The 19,553-nt window shown below is 50.3% G+C and overlaps 1 protein-coding gene across 2 annotated transcripts in view; it reads left to right on the top strand.

Moving 5' to 3' along the window:
* Nucleotides 1-657, top strand: part of LOC115332903 (cyclin-A1-like) — a 39,936-nt gene extending 39,279 nt beyond the window's left edge. For both annotated transcript variants that reach the window (XM_042289910.1, XM_042289909.1), the window contains one exon: nucleotides 378-657. In XM_042289910.1, the coding sequence (XP_042145844.1) occupies nucleotides 378-400 (23 nt within the window). In that variant the 3' untranslated portion in view covers nucleotides 401-657. The remainder of the gene's footprint in view (nucleotides 1-377) is intronic.
* The last annotated feature ends 18,896 nt before the right edge of the window (nucleotides 658-19,553 follow it).

Genomic DNA, 19,553 nt, shown 5'->3' with positions numbered 1-19,553 from the left:
CGATGCACAGCTGATGTTGTCTCACAGGCGTTAATATCCAGATGATCCAGAGCGATCTTGCGCAAAAACGGTATAAAGTCTCATTCCTTCATATTTTCACATTATACCTGCGTCAGCGAGCACGAAGAAGCCCGAAGTCGTCGGAAAGCAGCTGCACATCACGGCTACCGCGCACCGAACAAACTCGCATCCGCCAGCTCTGGGCGCTGCCATCTTGCCTGTGACGTCACGGCTCTTGGGAGGTCACGTGACGAGTGGTCACATTTGCGTAAAATATGGCGGCAACCGGGGGGGTGCCACTTCCGAACTTCCGGTTTATCACTCTAAGCCCCTCTACCTCGTTGCTCACACCGCCTTTTGTTTTTCCTCCACGCCAGGTTTCACTGCGTCGCGAATATGAAGCCTGCATCCACGCTGCCCTCCTAGCGGACGACTCCGCGCCACCACCACTGGTGCTCAAACTCAACACGAAAGAGTTTTTTTAATTGCATGCGGAACAATAACGTACGTCAATGGTCGAAGTGTGCAATTTTATGTATTGTGTCATTGTGAAAATAATGAAAGTCACCACTGCTGTTGCAAGATTTTAAATGAAACCCATTTTTTTATTTTTTTTAAGCCAGTATCTGTCCTGTTCAATAAATGTCCTGAACCAGATTTTGTTGGTCTGCATTGGTGTGTTTTGAATGAATGCGATTACTTTAGGAGAGTGTGAAAGTCTGTGGTTTACCTACTCCCCAGCCGGCCTCTCACGAGGCTTACAAAGGAGGCATGTTTTTAGTTTGCGATTCGGGCGAGATGTTTGTACTCCGACATGGGGCTAAACTGCCATTGTGCTGTACACTAGTCTACGGCAAATGCAAAATATCTCCAGGCAACGTTCACTCCGGTGACTTGAGCTAAATATAACGGAAAAATCTTTCTCGCTACATTTAGCGTGAACATTTCCCAGCTAAATGTAGAGGGAAAATGTTCCCGCTATCTTTAGCGTGGGAACGCACCATAATGCAAAACGCGCAATTACGCCGACGGCGCCACCGCTCAAGTCGGAAACGATCACTTAAAAGCTGCGCTCTAAAAACAACTTTATTTTGATTGACGGTCAAGTTTAAATAATCATATTTGGCTCAGAGTATGAGCTTTTACATTTCTATACCTTTAATTAAAGCACTAGATCTCTTATTGCTAGAATGATGATTACACTCTTTTGGAAAAAGAGTTTCTTCAATATCAGTACATTAAATATCTTTGAGAGTAAACTCTATTCGGGCTAGAACACCATAGAAGTTCAGCTTTCACGTGGAGGAGGCTATATATATGTCTAAGTATCGAAAAGTCTGCCCTGATTGAACACAAAACTGACTAACACCATCATTTTGTTTATAGAAAGTCACGGGGGTTTGTCTGCTTTGTATTTCGATGATGCTTGCCCCGCCCATTCTTGCTGATGTTGGTTTGTGTATTGCAAGCATACCGAATTCCTCACTCCTTTCACAATCCACATGCTGACAACAAAATGACACTCGAAGAAAGCATTGTCAGCTCGGACTCACTCAGCAAAACCGTGCAGGAGATTGGGTGAAAGCGGAAGGCACCACTATGCACTTAGTGCCTTTTAGTTGCCACCACCACCAGTAAAATCAAATGGAGTGGTGTAGAAACTTCAAACAGGTTTTTCGCAGTTTCACTTTTTTGCAGCAACTTTCGTTTTAGAAAATGTGTTATTTCAACGATTCACCGAACGTATTCTCCGCTGTGGATGTTTCGGAGCCGAAATTTAGTGAGGAATGCGGCTAGATGTTTATTTTTCTATTTAAATGAAGTTTCTATTGCCAAAACGTCGTCTTAATGAGGAGAAAAAGCCCCGTTTTGTGGAATGCTTTTCAAATTGACATTTTGCATAAAAAAGACTGATTTTACGGTAACATATAGATAGCCGCACCCGCCATGTGTTGCAGGGGGGAAGAGGGAAAGGGAAATTGGCTCAACCAACACCTCCTAGGAATAAGGCCGTAGCGCTCCGAGTGGGTACCTCACAACCTCGGAGGCAGGAAGGCCATGGCGCAACTACGTGAAAGAAGTTCTGCTGTCGACGCATATCGACGTGAAAAAAATATTTTTTCTCGGGCGGCGCGGTAACCTTCGTGTACGTTTATTCGATATTAATACACGTTTTAAAAACGCAGTCTTGTACAATTTCTTACATATATAATATAAACGTAATATACAACGCCTTACCAAGGTTTAAAGGGAAAGGAACCGAAAAAAAATTACACCATCTTTCCGAGGGGAACCATGGGGTGATGCGGAGCATCGCGGATCGTTATTAACGGTGTTATTAACGGTGTTAGGAACGTTGTTGAACTTCACGGTCCCAAACCTCAGGTTCTGCTGCTCGACGTTCACGAACCAACGCGGCTTCCCGTTCTCGAAGGTCGGGTTCCGCCGCTCGCTTCGTGCGTTTACGTTCAACTTCACGGTCCCGAACCTCAGGTTCTGCTGCTCGACGTTCACGAACCAACGCGGCTTCCCGTTCTCGAAGTTCGGGTTCCGCCGCTCGCTTCGTACGTTTACGTTCAACTTCACGGTCCCGAACCTCAGGTTCTCCTGCTCGACGTTCACGAACCAACGCGGCTTCCCGTTCTCGACGGTCGGGTTCCGCCGCTCGCTTCGTGCGTTTACGTTCTACTTCACGGTCCCGAACCTCAGGTTCTGCTGCTCGACGTTCACGAACCAACGCGGCTTCCCGTTCTCAAAGGTCGGGTTCCGCCGCTCGCTTCGTACGTTTACGTTCAACTTCACGGTCCCGAACCTCAGGTTCTGCTGCTCGACGTTCACGAACCAACGCGGCTTCCCGTTCTCGAAGGTCGGCTTCCGCCGCTCGCTTCGTACGTTTACGTTCAACTTCACGGTCCCGAACCTCAGGTTCTGCTGCTCGACGTTCACGAACCAACGCGGCTTCCCGTTCTCGAAGTTCGGGTTCCGCCGCTCGCTTCGTACGTTTACGTTCAACTTCACGGTCCCGAACCTCAGGTTCTGCTGCTCGACGTTCACGAACCAAAGCGGCTTCCCGTTCTCGACGGTCGGGTGCCGCCGCTCGCTTCGTACGTTTACGTTCAACTTCACGGTCCCGAACCTCAGGTTCTCCTGCTCGACGTTCACGAACCAACGCGGCTTCCCGTTCTCGAAGTTCGGGTTCCGCCGCTCGCTTCGTACGTTTACGTTCAACTTCACGGTCCCGAACCTCAGGTTCTGCTGCTCGACGTTCACGAACCAACGCGGCTTCCCGTTCTCAAAGGTCGGGTTCCGCCGCTCGCTTCGTACGTTTACGTTCAACTTCACGGTCCCGAACCTCAGGTTCTGCTGCTCGACGTTCACGAACCAACGCGGCTTCCCGTTCTCAAAGGTCGGGTTCCGCCGCTCGCTTCGTACGTTTACGTTCAACTTCACGGTCCCGAACCTCAGGTTCTGCTGCTCGACGTTCACGAACCAACGCGGCTTCCCGTTCTCGAAGTTCGGGTTCCGCCGCTCGCTTCGTACGTTTACGTTCAACTTCACGGTCCCGAACCTCAGGTTCTGCTGCTCGACGTTCACGAACCAACGCGGCTTCCCGTTCTCGAAGTTCGGGTTCCGCCGCTCGCTTCGTACGTTTACGTTCAACTTCACGGTCCCGAACCTCAGGTTCTGCTGCTCGACGTTCACGAACCAACGCGGCTTCCCGTTCTCAAAGGTCGGGTTCCGCCGCTCGCTTCGTACGTTTACGTTCAACTTCACGGTCCCGAACCTCAGGTTCTGCTGCTCGACGTTCACGAACCAACGCGGCTTCCCGTTCTCGAAGTTCGGGTTCCGCCGCTCGCTTCGTACGTTTACGTTCAACTTCACGGTCCCGAACCTCAGGTTCTGCTGCTCGACGTTCACGAACCAACGCGGCTTCCCGTTCTCAAAGGTCGGGTTCCGCCGCTCGCTTCGTACGTTTACGTTCAACTTCACGGTCCCGAACCTCAGGTTCTGCTGCTCGACGTTCACGAACCAACGCGGCTTCCCGTTCTCAAAGGTCGGGTTCCGCCGCTCGCTTCGTACGTTTACGTTCAACTTCACGGTCCCGAACCTCAGGTTCTGCTGCTCGACGTTCACGAACCAACGCGGCTTCCCGTTCTCAAAGGTCGGGTTCCGCCGCTCGCTTCGTACGTTTACGTTCAACTTCACGGTTCCGAACCTCAGGTTCTGCTGCTCGACGTTCACGAACCAACGCGGCTTCCCGTTCTCGAAGTTCGGGTTCCGCCGCTCGCTTCGTACGTTTACGTTCAACTTCACGGTCCCGAACCTCAGGTTCTGCTGCTCGACGTTCACGAACCAACGCGGCTTCCCGTTCTCGAAGTTCGGGTTCCGCCGCTCGCTTCGTACGTTTACGTTCAACTTCACGGTCCCGAACCTCAGGTTCTGCTGCTCGACGTTCACGAACCAACGCGGCTTCCCGTTCTCAAAGGTCGGGTTCCGCCGCTCGCTTCGTACGTTTACGTTCAACTTCACGGTCCCGAACCTCAGGTTCTGCTGCTCGACGTTCACGAACCAACGCGGCTTCCCGTTCTCGACGTTCGGGTTCCGCCGCTCGCTTCGTACGTTTACGTTCAACTTCACGGTCCCGAACCTCAGGTTCTCCTGCTCGACGTTCACAAACCAACGCGGCTTCCCGTTCTCGACGGTCGGGTTCCGCCGCTCGCTTCGTGCGTTTACGTTCAACTTCGCGGTCCCGAACCTCAGGTTCTGCTGCTCGACGTTCACGAACCAACGCGGCTTCCCGTTCTCAAAGGTCGGGTTCCGCCGCTCGCTTCGTACGTTTACGTTCAACTTCACGAACCGAACCTCAGGTTCTGCTGCTCGACGTTCACGAACCAACGCGGCTTCCCGTTCTCGAAGGTCGGGTTCCGCCGCTCGCTTCGTACGTTTACGTTCAACTTCACGGTCCCGAACCTCAGGTTCTGCTGCTCGACGTTCACGAACCAACGCGGCTTCCCGTTCTCGAAGTTCGGGTTCCGCCGCTCGCTTCGTACGTTTACGTTCAACTTCACGGTCCCGAACCTCAGGTTCTCCTGCTCGACGTTCACGAACCAACGCGGCTTCCCGTTCTCGACGGTCGGGTTCCGCCGCTCGCTTCGTGCGTTTACGTTCTACTTCACGGTCCCGAACCTCAGGTTCTGCTGCTCGACGTTCACGAACCAACGCGGCTTCCCGTTCTCAAAGGTCGGGTTCCGCCGCTCGCTTCGTACGTTTACGTTCAACTTCACGGTCCCGAACCTCAGGTTCTGCTGCTCGACGTTCACGAACCAACGCGGCTTCCCGTTCTCGAAGGTCGGCTTCCGCCGCTCGCTTCGTACGTTTGCGTTCAACTTCACGATCCCGAACCTCAGGTTCTGCTGCTCGACGTTCACGAACCAACGCGGCTTCCCGTTCTCGAAGGTCGGGTTCCGCCGCTCGCTTCGTACGTTTACGTTCAACTTCACGGTCCCGAACCTCAGGTTCTGCTGCTCGACGTTCACGAACCAACGCGGCTTCCCGTTCTCGAAGGTCGGGTGCCGCCGCTCGCTTCGTACGTTTACGTTCAACTTCACGGTCCCGAACCTCAGGTTCTGCTGCTCGACGTTCACGAACCAACGCGGCTTCCCGTTCTCAAAGGTCGGGTTCCGCCGCTCGCTTCGTACGTTTACGTTCAACTTCACGATCCCGAACCTCAGGTTCTGCTGCTCGACGTTCACGAACCAACGCGGCTTCCCGTTCTCAAAGGTCGGGTTCCGCCGCTCGCTTCGTACGTTTACGTTCAACTTCACGATCCCGAACCTCAGGTTCTGCTGCTCGACGTTCACGAACCAACGCGGCTTCACGTTCTCGAAGGTCGGGTTCCGCCGCTCGCTTCGTACGTTTACGTTCTACTTCACGGTCCCGAACCTCAGGTTCTGCTGCTCGACGTTCACGAACCAACGCGGCTTCCCGTTCTCGAAGGTCGGGTTCCGCCGCTCGCTTCGTACGTTTACGTTCAACTTCACGATCCCGAACCTCAGGTTCTGCTGCTCGACGTTCACGAACCAACGCGGCTTCCCATTCTCGAAGGTCGGGTTCCGCCGCTCGCTTCGTACGTTTACGTTCAACTTCACGGTCCCGAACCTCAGGTTCTGCTGCTCGACGTTCACGAACCTACGCGGCTTCCCGTTCTCGAAGGTCGGGTTCCGCCGCTCGCTTCGTACGTTTACGTTCAACTTCACGATCCCGAACCTCAAGTTCTGCTGCTCGACGTTCACGAACCAACGCGGCTTCCCGTTCTCGAAGGTCGGGTTCCGCCGCTCGCTTCGTACGTTTACGTTCAACTTCACGGTCCCGAACCTCAGGTTCTGCTGCTCGACGTTCACGAACCAACGCGGCTTCCCGTTCTCGAAGGTCGGGTTCCGCCGCTCGCTTCGTACGTTTACGTTCAACTTCACGATCCCGAACCTCGGGTTCTGCTGCTCGACGTTCACGAACCAACGCGGCTTCCCGTTCTCGAAGGTCGGGTTCCGCCGCTCGCTTCGTACGTTTACGTTCAACTTCACGAACCCGAACCTCAGGTTCTGCTGCTCGACGTTCACGAACCAACGCGGCTTCCCATTCTCGAAGGTCGGGTTCCGCCGCTCGCTTCGTACGTTTACGTTCAACTTCACGGTCCCGAACCTCAGGTTCTGCTGCTCGACGTTCACGAACCTACGCGGCTTCCCGTTCTCGAAGGTCGGGTTCCGCCGCTCGCTTCGTACGTTTACGTTCAACTTCACGATCCCGAACCTCAAGTTCTGCTGCTCGACGTTCACGAACCAACGCGGCTTCCCGTTCTCGAAGGTCGGGTTCCGCCGCTCGCTTCGTACGTTTACGTTCAACTTCACGGTCCCGAACCTCAGGTTCTGCTGCTCGACGTTCACGAACCAATGCGGCTTCCCGTTCTCGAAGGTCGGGTTCCGCCGCTCGCTTCGTACGTTTACGTTCAACTTCACGATCCCGAACCTCGGGTTCTGCTGCTCGACGTTCACGAACCAACGCGGCTTCCCGTTCTCGAAGGTCGGGTTCCGCCGCTCGCTTCGTACGTTTACGTTCAACTTCACGAACCGAACCTCAGGTTCTGCTGCTCGACGTTCACGAACCAACGCGGCTTCCCGTTCTCGAAGGTCGGGTTCCGCCGCTCGCTTCGTACGTTTACGTTCAACTTCACGGTCCCGAACCTCAGGTTCTGCTGCTCGACGTTCACGAACCAACGCGCCTTCCCGTTCTCGAAGGTCGGGTTCCGCCGCTCGCTTCGTACGTTTACGTTCAACTTCACGATCCCGAACCTCAAGTTCTGCTGCTCGACGTTCACGAACCAACGCGGCTTCCCGTTCTCGAAGGTCGGGTTCCGCCGCTCGCTTCGTACGTTTACGTTCAACTTCACGGTCCCGAACCTCAGGTTCTGCTGCTCGACGTTCACGAACCAACGCGGCTTCCCGTTCTCGAAGGTCGGGTTCCGCCGCTCGCTTCGTACGTTTACGTTCAACTTCACGATCCCGAACCTCAGGTTCTGCTGCTCGACGTTCACGAACCAACGCGGCTTCCCGTTCTCGAAGGTCGGGTTCCGCCGCTCGCTTCGTACGTTTACGTTCAACTTCATGGTCCCGAACCTCAGGTTCTGCTGCTCGACGTTCACGAACCAACGCGGCTTCCCGTTCTCGAAGGTCGGGTTCCGCCGCTCGCTTCGTACGTTTACGTTCAACTTCACGATCCCGAACCTCAAGTTCTGCTCCTCGACGTTCACGAACCAACGCGGCTTCCCGTTCTCGAAGGTCGGGTTCCGCCGCTCGCTTCGTACGTTTACGTTCAACTTCACGATCCCGAACCTCAGGTTCTGCTCCTCGACGTTCACGAACCAACGCGGCTTCCCGTTCTCAAAGGTCGGGTTCCGCCGCTCGCTTCGTACGTTTACGTTCAACTTCACGGTCCCGAACCTCAGGTTCTGCTGCTCGACGCTCACGAACCAACGCGGCTTCCCGTTCTCGAAGGTCGGGTTCCGCCGCTCGCTTCGTACGTTTACGTTCAACTTCACGATCCCGAACCTCAGGTTCTGCTCCTCGACGTTCACGAACCAACGCGGCTTCCCGTTCTCAAAGGTCGGGTTCCGCCGCTCGCTTCGTACGTTTACGTTCAACTTCACGGTCCCGAACCTCAGGTTCTGCTGCTCGACGTTCACGAACCAACGCGGCTTCCCGTTCTCAAAGGTCGGGTTCCGCCGCTCGCTTCGTACGTTTGCGTTCAACTTCACGGTCCCGAACCTCAGGTTCTCCTGCTCGACGTTCACGAACCAACGCGGCTTCCCGTTCTCAAAGGTCGGGTTCCGCCGCTCGCTTCGTACGTTTGCGTTCAACTTCACGGTCCCGAACCTCAGCATCCGCCGCTCGACGTTGACGAATGGACGCCGCTTCTCGTTGCCGTAGTTCAGGGTCTGCCGCTCGCTTCAAGCGTTTCCGCTCAGCGTCGCGTGCCCTTCGCTGCGCAGCTTGTCTTCAGTGGACGTAGCGATGCTGTTAGTTTGTGGGGTGGTGCTGACGCTTGCTTGCGCCAACCCACTAGCTGACGGGACTGTTGCTTCCATCACACTTCATCGGAAGAACGGAGTGAAGTGGAGTCAACAGCGGTGAACTGAACGCGCGCAGCGCCCTACCGCTGCTTATATTCACACTTGAAGGAAAGGAGACTAGAGGAGGAGAGTTGCGCATGCGCGAGCGGTGTGAGTAGAAGCGAACGCACGCGAAGTGCGCGCAGCTGGTAGAGAGAGAGAGCGGAGAGAGTAACGCGCAGCTGTTGAAGAGAGGGAAGGAAAAGAGTTGCGCATGCGTAGTGTGAGTGCGGACTACGACGCCGCGGGACATAGACCCGAGCAAGCGATGCTCCGCATCTAAAAAATCCAGTCATCACCCAGGGAGGGAGCGCACACGACCAAGAGATGGGGCCTGTCGTCCCACACTGCTGGTGCTGCTCTCGTGTGTGTGTGTGTTTGTGTGCGTGTGCGCGTGATTGCGTGTGCGTGTGTGGGTGGGGGGGGGGATCTTTTGATCCTCCCACCCGTCGTTTCTTTTTTTGTTTTGCCGTCACCGCATCTCGGGTAGTTTTTTTTTTATTTTTTCTTTTGTGTTTGCTTGATACTACGGCATTTGCGTGGATTCGCGAAACAAGACCTGATACGGTTTGAGTAAGGTGTGTGGCAACTAGAGGTTTTCCCGCTCTTTTTAATCCAAGCAACGACCAATTTAATCCCGGCGTCACTCAATTTAATCCAAGCGCCATACAATTTAATCCAAGCGCCACACAATTTCATCCCGGGGTAAGTCAATTTAATCCACAATATATATATATATATATATGCACTTATTGTGTTCAGTGGTCGTGTTTCGCTTGCACATTTGGTAACTTAGAACAATTGTTTATACAATTTGAAATTTTGGGGGGCAATTGAGAATTTGATCACTAATGTGATTACTTTGAGTTACTAGTCCCACTATTGACGAGGCTAAATAATATGTTGGTTACTCTTTTTAAAGCGCAGCTCTTAGGCACCCGTTTCCGGCTTAAGCGGCGTCGGCGCCGCCGTCGCTGTCGGCGTAACCACGCGGTGAATGATGGGTGAATTCCCCCGCTAAATTTAGCGGAAAAATTTCCCAGCAAAATCTGGCGGAAAACTTTCCTTGTTAAATCTAGCGAAAATTTTTCCCAGCTAGATTTAGCGAAAAATTTGCCCCGGTGTCTAGCGGAAAATTTTCCCCGCTGTCTAGCGGGAAATTTTCCCCGCTAAATCTAGTGTAAAAAGTTTCCCGCTATATTTAGCGGAATTTTTTTCCCGCTAAACCTAGTGGAAAGTTTTCCCCGCTAAATCTAGCGGAATATTTTCCCAGCCAGATTTAGCGAAAAATTTGCACCGCAAAGCCTAGCGGGAAAGTTTTCCCGCTAAATCTAGTGGAAAATTTTTCCCGCTAAATCTAGCGAAAAACTTTCCCCGCTGAATCTAGCGGAACAATTTACCAGCTAGATTTAGCGGAAAATTTTCCCCGCTAAGTCTTGCGGAACATTTTCCCCGCTAAATCTAGTGTAAAATTTTTCCCACTAAATTTCGCGGAACATTTTTTCCCGCTAAATCTAGCATAAAGTTTTCCCCGCTAAATTTAGCGGAACATTTTCCCAGCTAGATTTAGCGAAAAATTTGCCCCGCAAAGTCTAGTCGAAAAGTTTGCCGCTAAATCTAGTGGAAAATTTTTCCCGCTAAGCCTAGCGGAAAATGTTCCCCGCTAAATCTAGCGGAAAAATTTCCCAGCTAGATTTAACGGACAATTTTCCCCCTAAGTCTAGCGGAAAATTTTCCCCGCTAAATCTAGTGTAAAATTTTTCCACTACATTTAGCGAAAAACTTTTTCCCGCTATATCTAGCGGAAAGTTGTCCCCGCTAAATCTAGCGGAAAATGTTCCTCGCTAAATCTAGCGGAAAATTTTCGCAACTTGATTTAGCGAAAATGCCCCGCAAAGTCTAGCGGAAAAGTTTCCCCGCTAAATCTAGAGGAAAATTTTCCCGCTAAATCTAGCGGAAAGTTTCCCCCCTAAATCTAGCGGGAAAATTTCCCAGCTAGATTTAGCGGAAACTTTTCGCCGCGAAGTCTAGCGGAATAGTTTTCTCGCTTAATCTGGTGGAACATTTTTCCGCTAAATCTAGCGAAAAATTTTCCCGGCTAAATCTAGTGGAATATTTTCCACGCTAAATCTACCGGAAAAGTTTCCCCGCTAAGTTTAGCGGAAAAGTTTCCCCGCTAAATTTAGCAGAAAATTTTCCCCGCTAAATTTAGCGGAAAGTTTTCCCCACTAAATATAGCTTAAAAGTATCCCCACTAAAACTAGAGGAATATTTTCCCCGCTAAATTTAGCGGAAAAATTGTGGGGTTCAGGAAAGACGTCCGTCGATGCAAATTAACAAACTGATCTTTATAACCGCAATAAAACTGAAAAAGATCATCAAAAGGGGGCTCCGCTGAGACGCCCTGCTGCACCGTGGAACGCTGCCAGTCTCGTGCTGTTCTGTTCGAGCCCGGAGCTCGGTCCCGTCGGTGCTGCTCGTGTTGCACGCTTAAAACGTCAATAGGGAGTTTTCGTAGCCCGCGTTTCCCCCTCCGCTAAGCCCTCCACAACAGAGAAGCCGCTACTGCGCCGGCGCGCCGATGGCCTTGACTGTAGAGTTCCGGCTAGCGTAGCTGGTTGCGGAGAGCGGTTGCGGGACAGCAGAATAGATCTACGAAAATGCCCTATTAGCTCCAGACGTTGCGTGAGCCACCGCAATAAGTGTCGCGCTTTGGCGCTACAAATTTTCTCCGCTAAATCTAGCGTGAACTTTTTCCGCTAAATTTAGCGGGGAAACTTTTACGCTAGATATCGCGGGGAAAACTTTCCGCTAAGCTTAGCGGGGCAAATTTTCGGCTGAACCTAGCTGGGATGATTTTCCGCGAGATTTAGCGGAAAAAATTTTCCGCTAAATTTAGCCGGACAAATGTTCTGCTAGATTTAGCAGGGAAAACATTCCGCTAGATTTAGCGGAAAAACTTTCCGCTAGATTTAGCGGGGAAGCTTTTCCGCTAGACTTTGCGGGACAAATTTTCCGATAAATCTAGCTGGGAAAATTTTCCGCCAGATTTAGCGGGGAAAATTTTCTGCTAAATATAGCGGAGAATATTTTCCGCTAGATAGACTGGGGAAAAATTTTCCACTAAATTTAGGGGGGAAAATGTTCCACTAGATTTAGCAGGAAAAGTTTGCGCTAACTTTAGCGGGAAAAGTTTTCCGCTAGATGTAGCGGGGAAGCTTTTCCGCTAGACATTGCGGTTCACATTTTCCGATAAATCTAGCTGGGAAAATTTTCCGATAGATTTAGTGGGGAAAATTTCCAGCTGAATATAGCGGTGAACATTTTCCGCTAGATTTAGGGGGAAAATATTCCGCTAGACTTAGCGGGACAAATTTTCCGCTACATCCAGCTGGGAAAATTTTCCGCTAAATTTAGCGGGGAAAATGTTACGCTAGATTTAGCAGTAAAAATGTACCGCTGGATTTAGCAGGGAAAATTTTCTGCTAGATTTAGCGAGGAAATTTTCCGCTAAATTTAGCGGGGGAATTTGCCCATCATGCACCGCGTGGTTACGCCGACGGCGTCGGCGACGCCGACGCCGCTTAAGCCAGAAACGGGTGCCTATGAGCTGCGCTGTAGAAAGAGTAACCAACATATCAATTAAGCCTCGTCAATAGTGGCACTAGTAGCTCAAAGTAATCAGATTAGTGAACAAATTATTAATTGCTCCTACAAAAACTCGTATTGTATAAAAAATTATTCTAAGTTACCAAATGTGTAAGCAAAATACGAACACTGAACAGAATAAGTGCATATATATATTGCGGATTAAATTGAGTGACCCCGGGAATAAATTGTGTGGCGCTTGGATTAAATTGTATGGCGCTTGGATTAAATTGAGTGACCCCGGGATTAAATTGGTCGTCGCTTGGATTAAAATGAGCGGGAAAGCCTGTAGTCAACAATGGCACTGGCCGATGACCTCTCTCCCGACAGAGAGAGACTCGAAGTTCGTGTTCAAATGTTTTTGTGATGGATCTTGTGGGACGTATGGATACGATCGACAAGTGAGGAACAATTTATTTACGGGCATTCTTGGTCATGTAAGACGCAAGTAAAGTGCTGCAGTCGATTTTTTTTTAATCTCGTGATAGAATGGATTGTTGTTGTTGTTGTTTGCGGGTTTTATGGCGCAAGAGCTCCGACGGCCATACTGCGCCAAACCAGGTAAGTTAAAAAACATTGGTAAAAGTGCTCTGACTAGACTAGAACTTGACTATAGTTTGTGTAAGATACCTGTAGTTTTGAGAAAAGCTAAAAGACGTTCAAATGATACGAGAGGCTGTTCCCCTAGAACCAAGACAGGGTGAAATGGGATGTTGTACTTGAAAAACTCGGGAAATAGGTCTTGTATTGTTGTAGGAGGCCACGGCAGAGAAACAGGAAGTGCAGAACAGGTAAAGTTTCTCCACAGTGCTCGCATATTGGCGGTTCCTCACCTATAAGCAGATATTGATGGGTCAGGAACGAGTGGCCGACTCTCAACCGGCACAGGAGGACTTCATGAAAACGATTTTTATTGTATGAGGTTTCCCATGCACCAAGTTCTGGTTTGATGGCATGAAGCTTATTATTATTGGCTAACTTCCATTCAGATTGCCATAGCTGTGAGAGTGAAACTTTTACGGACGTTTTAAGGTCTTGGTAAGGTATGCGGACATTCGTTAGTAAAAGGTTGTGTGAAGAGGCAGCTAGTCTGTCTGCAGCCTCGTTGCCTGCAATACCCACATGGCTCGGGACCCAGCAAAACTTGATGTCCCTCCCACCAGCGTGTCCCTGTTGAGCTCTGGCCCGTACGAGTTGAGTCAACCTATTTGTAGTTGGTGCAGCAGACCATACTGCACTAAGCACACTTTGAGAGTCCACAAATATAATGGCTTTCATCACTTTGTCCCTGATTATGTAGTCAAGTGCTGCCAGAACACCATATAGTTTGGTAGTAAAAATGCTGGCAACATTGTGAAGTCGAGTAACATGGGTAAACGAATTTGAATAAACAGCGGAGCCGACATACATTGAGGTCTTGGCACCGTCAGTGTAAAATTGGCAGTAATATCTGTATTTTTCTTGCAGAGCTAAGAATTCTTGTTGTAGAATGAGTGGAGAAACATTATGCTTATTAAATTTTGTAAAATACCAATTGCAAGCTATAGGTTTGATATTCCATGGGGCAGTATGATATGCACTTTGTAGGAAATGAACACCCTCGCGTGGCAGGTTAAGAGAGAGACGGAGGCTCTCAAAACGAAGGCTCAGGGGTCGAACAACAGTTGGTTTATGCTCGAAAGCACGATAAAACTTAGTCTCGAATACTACTGTGGGCTGGATGGCTGGGTTCTGATAACACCTTGTAGGCATAAACTAGACTTAGATACTGCCGCCTTTTTTCCAGTGACATTTCATTGTAGTCAGCATACAAGCTTAAAACAGGAGATGTTCTAAAAGCACCAGTTGCAAGACGCAAACCAAGGTGATGCACAGGGTCAAGCATTCTTAAGGTAGACGGTCGAGCAGACGCGAACACGACAGACCCATAATCAAGGCGCGACCGTACTAGAAGGAAATACAAACGAAGTAGACACCTCCTATCAGAACCCCAAGACTTGTGTGAGAGGACTTTAAGAATGTTCAATGTCTGCATACATTTCTGCTTTAGCCATTTGAGATGGGAGACAAAACTAAGCTTACTGTCAAATATCACCCCCAGAAACCTATGCTCAGTTCTAACTTCAATGGCATTTCCATTTAATATAAGAGTGGGCTCCAACCTTAGCCCCCGCCGCACAGAAAAGGGGACACAAATAGTTTTTTCTGGAGTGAACTTAAAACCATTCTCGTTAGCCCATTTGATCATTTTATTTATGGCTAGGTGTAGCTGCCTTTCACAACTAGACATATTACATGATGCTACAGAGATTTGAATGTCATCAACGTAAAATGAATACGATACTGAGGAAGGTATGACACGACAGAGAGAGTTAATTTTTATTGCGAAAAGGGTGACACTAAGTACTCCGCCCTGAGGAACACCATTCTCCTGGACAAAGCAATTGGATAATGTTGCGCCTAACCGTACACGAAAGAAACGTCCACTAAGATAGTTTTTTATACAATGAAGCATTCTGCCACGTACTCCATACATGAACAAGTCACGCAGGATGCCATGTCTCCAAGTGGTTTCGTAAGCCTTTTCTAAATCAAAAAAGACAGATACGCAATGCTGTCTATTCACAAACGCCTCACGTACAACAGTCTCCAGCCGGACTAGATGGTCTATGGTGGAACGTCCTGATCGGCACCCACATTGATTTACATCCAAAACATTGTGTTGCTCCAGAAAATAAACAAGACGCTTATTAATCATCCTTTCAAACGTTTTCCCTAAGCAACTTGTCAGTGCAATCGGCCTGTAACTTGTAGGAAGTGAAGGATCTTTTCCAGGCTTCAGCAGCGGAATTACTTCTGCCTGCTTCCAATCGGCGGGGAAGTGTGCATCGTTCCATAGTTTATTGAAATATGTCAGGAGGGCTGTGAGTGACTCCTCCGATAAATGCCGGATCATCTCATAATGTATCCGATCAAGACCGGGCGATGAACGCTTCCGGATTTTGAGAGCCATTTGAAGCTCAACCATTGTAATTGGCTGATTATATGGTGCAGACGCTCCTCCTGCCAAACTGACTTTCATTTTTTCTGCATCTCCTTTAAACTTCAGAAACGCTGGAGAGTAGTGAGAGGAGTTTGAAACGGCTGCAAAATGTGCGCCCAACACGTTTGCCTGGTCATGTAGCGAGCTTACAGAGGGAAATAGAGGGACTGTAAAGCAGCGGTATTTGCCTTCGACCTTGTGCAGTCGGTCCCACACTTCCTTTGCTGGGACGTAGCAGCTGATAGAGGACAGATAGCCTCTCCAGGACTTCCTCTTGGCCTGCTTCCTGGTCCAACGAGCTTGGGCCCTATTTCGCTGAAACTCTAGTAAATTCATGAATGTCGGATATCTGCGAAATATACCCCATGCCTTCTCCTGTTTTTTCTTAGTATTAGAACAATCTTCATTCCACCACGGTTTACACTTTTTGGGGATGTTAGAGGAGGTTTGAGGGATGGAGCGAAAAGCGGCATTAGTGATCTGTTCTGTAATGTATGTGGTGGCTTCATCGTGTGTTAAGGACAAGAACATGCAAGGCTTAAGCTCTGCATTTAGGTTGAATAGACCCCAGTCTGCCTTGTCAAGTTTCCAATGAGGGGTACGTTTCATTAGGCTTGGAACAGAAACCAGACTCTCCAGAATGACTGGAAAGTGGTCACTTCCAAAAGGATTATCCAATACTTTCCATGTAAATAAAGAAAACAATGAAGGTGATGAGATAGCAAGATCGATAGATGTAAATGAATTGTGAGCTACACTGAAAAAGGTTGGCTTTCTCTTATTCATAAGGCAGAGCCCAGATGTTAATAAAAACCGCTCAAGGACCCCACCACGTGAGTCTTGACGGGCACTACCCCACAAGGGGTGGTGAGCGTTAAAATCTCCTAATAGTAAAAAGGGATGAGGAAGCTGTGCGACAAGTCTTTGGAGATCATGAAGATGCAGCGGAGTGTTTGGTGGAATATAAATGGAGACAACAGTGATGAGGCGGTCCAAAAGAAGGCGCACAGCCACTGCTTCAAGAGGTGTGAAAAGAGGAACCTGCGAGCATGCGACTCCACTTTGAACAGCCACAGCTACTCCACCTGATGCATTTGATGCAGGGCGATCCTTTCTAAAAAACTGATGGCGACGTAACACTGAATTATGATCATTAAGATGCGTCTCTTGTAAAGAGAGAGCAATAGGACGTAATTCGTCCATAAAAAAATTAATGTCATCAATATTTCGTAAAAGACCGCGGCAGTTCCACTGCATAAAAGTAAATTTAACCATTATTCGAAAACAAAGTTGAAAAAACTTAGTAAATAAGTAAAAATAGTAAAGACCAAGTAAAAATAAAACCTCGACTATGCCGCGCAGGGCAAAAGGAATGTACAATGTCACTTTGGAGGGGTTACTGGTTTTTTGCCCTTATGCTTAGATTTAGCTACCTGCCAGTCCATGTCGTCCTGATCAGACGCAGGCGCAGACATCTCACTGCAATCATCCATTGCCTCCGCCTCTTGGGACGGGGCTTTGGGTGGGGCTTTGGGTACGCTTGGGGCACGGGGTTGCAGGCCCCGGCCACGACCTGACCCAGCAGAAGAGGCAGCAGGTGTGTTGGGCAAAGCACTGCCCGAATCCACCCGTTCCTGCCCCTTTGTCACTGTAGGAGCAACACAAGAGCCATGCCACTCCTTGGAAGACGACGCTCTCTCCGACGAGTGCGGGCGAGAGCGTCGACTCCGTTCCTTGGAAGGGGACCGCGGAGTGCGAACGGGCACGACAGCTGCAGCTGCCGGCCCATCCTGGGAAGGGGGCCTGTGCACACTCTCCACCAGAATGTTGAGGCTGCTGCCCTGAAGATGCAGGGCAGCTAGCATTCTGGCTGGAGTGGCCGGAAGACCGACCTGCTGAGAGTGCATGCCCAGGGAGCTGAATCTTCAGCTTGGGCGTGGGGGACTGCAGTGGCTTCCCATTGTCTGGAAAAGACGTCTGGGTTGCCACTGCCACTTTCAGTGGTGCAGGCCCCCGCTGCACCACCTCCGCGAAGCCGCCTTTTTGCAAGAACGCAAAGCGGCGGCGTGCCTCTGGATACGAGAGGTTTTCCTTTACTTTCACGGTAAGAATGGCTTTTTCATCTCTCCATGTCTTACAAGAGCGGGAATATGCGGGATGGGGATTGCTGCAGTTGACACAGTTGGGGTCGTTAGAGCATGTATCTGTTTGGTGGTCAGCCTGACCGCACTTTGCACACGTGGCTATGCCTCGGCAGTTCTGGGATCCATGACCAAATCTCTGACAGTTAAAACACCTCCGAGGATTCGGCACATAGGGCCGCAATCTACAGTGAAGGTACCCAGCCTTCACGGCCTCTGGCAATGTAGTAGATTCAAATGTAAGAACGATGTGCTTCGTTTTCCGCTCTTGGCCATCGCGGCGCAAGGAGATACGCCTTGCAGCTACAACGCCTTGGTCGGACAGTCGCTCAACTATTTCAGTGTCTGAGGAGTCAAGGAGGTCATCCTCAAAAATAACCCCCTGGATGGTATTTAGGGTGCGGTGAGGCGTAACTCTGATTTTCTGGTCAGATATGACATTTAAAGCAAGAAGTGCAGCACTCTGCTGGCTTGATTCGATTTCAACAAGCAGGTCGCCAGAAGGCATTTTCTTGGCCTTGAATTTCTTTCCAACGGTAGACTCAAGTACCTTAGCAACATGAAAAGGAGAAAACTTTGATAGTTGTTTTTCAGTTTCAGAATGCAGGACCAAAAACTTTGGGAACCTATCAGGGGTAGATGGCGTGTTGATTGTGGTTGGAACTTCGGTGCGGACCCTTTTCGGGGGCCGATCGAGAAAGGTTTTAGAACGAGAACCCATAACATGGGAAGGAAAGTTCAGTGCCCGGGTGCACCGCCCACCACGGAGCCCAACAAGGGGGTAGGTAATGTGCCATAGGAAGATGGGCTTGGCTGACACAATTACGCTACCAGTGCTGCCCGGGCACTATACCCTAGTGTGGTTGCAGGGACAGGACCTGTTTCCACTCAAGGTTGGCCCTTGCCGCCTAAGGAGATGAAAAAGGAAGGAAGAGAGTGGAGAAGGAAAGAGAAAGAGGTGGGAGAAAAAGTGAAAGCAGGAAGAAGAGGGTAGAAGAATCGACTGACTGAATCATCCTGGTCGGGCCAAGCCAGGACACCCGTCTACGAGAAGCAGGGGTCGAAGCAGTGTATTGCCTCGCCCGGGGGGGCCCCGAAGGGTCCAAACATATCCCGGGCTCAGCTCAACCACCAGGGTCCCCTTTTCGCCGGACAGGGGTACGCCACGCACAGCCAGACGTCGGTGGGCGAACCCACATGGCTCGGGGTTCGTAGTGACGCCACTCACCAAGCACCTACTAAAGTAGGTGCCCCCTGCGTGCGGGTATGGTGGCCCACGCGGCTGGGGTCCGTGGTGACGCTACTCACCAAGCACCTAGCACCAAAGGTGCAGGCGCCCCCTGCGGGGCTCGGGGTCCGTGGAGACGCCATTCTCCAAACACCTGCTTTCACAGGTGCCCCCTGCGGGGGTGATAGAATGGAATTTGGTTCTTCGTCGTTATCCGTTCGCTATTGCGTCGGCATCTGTAAATATGCGTGGTAATATTCTAGTTTTTACTGGAAGGTAAATAACAAGTTTGCGATTATTGAAAGTGCGTTGTTTGTGCTTATGTGTTTATTTATACCAAGGTTATTTTGTTGCCGTTACCGCGTTTATACTAGAATCTTAACTGTATTAAAGGAGCAGTGCAACAATTTTCAGACTTTGGCCAATTAACTGCGGAAATTAATCTACGTCACCTATGGAACGAAAAACCGAAAGCCGCATTTTCTTGCGAGCGCTATTTCTTATTAAAGAAAATGAAAAATGTCGAAGGTCGAAGTGCCTCTCAACTCTCCACGCCGACTTTCGAGTGACGTCTCTGGGGGTTCACGTGGTTTCTCCTTGGGCCCTCTCTTCAGAGACCCCAGCCGCTTCCTCCGCGATTGTCGACTTTCAAAGGATTAGCCTCGACGAAGGTCGCGGCGAGCGATGGACACAAAGGACGGTTCGCCAAGGGGCTGACTGCGAGTGTAGCACCGGAGGGGGACAGGGTTTGCTGACTTCCGCGTATCCCCCGAGACGCCGTAATTTTAGTTCCCGTAGCCACCACCGGCGGCTGCAGATCGGCGAATGATT

The sequence above is a fragment of the Ixodes scapularis genome, unplaced genomic scaffold (genome assembly GCF_016920785.2).
Source record: "Ixodes scapularis isolate PalLabHiFi unplaced genomic scaffold, ASM1692078v2 PGA_scaffold13__105_contigs__length_92229423, whole genome shotgun sequence".
In the NCBI taxonomy this organism is placed as follows: domain Eukaryota; kingdom Metazoa; phylum Arthropoda; class Arachnida; order Ixodida; family Ixodidae; genus Ixodes; species Ixodes scapularis.
The sequence above is the reverse complement of the archived record's forward strand: the minus strand, read 5'-3'. Positions and strand labels throughout refer to the sequence as shown.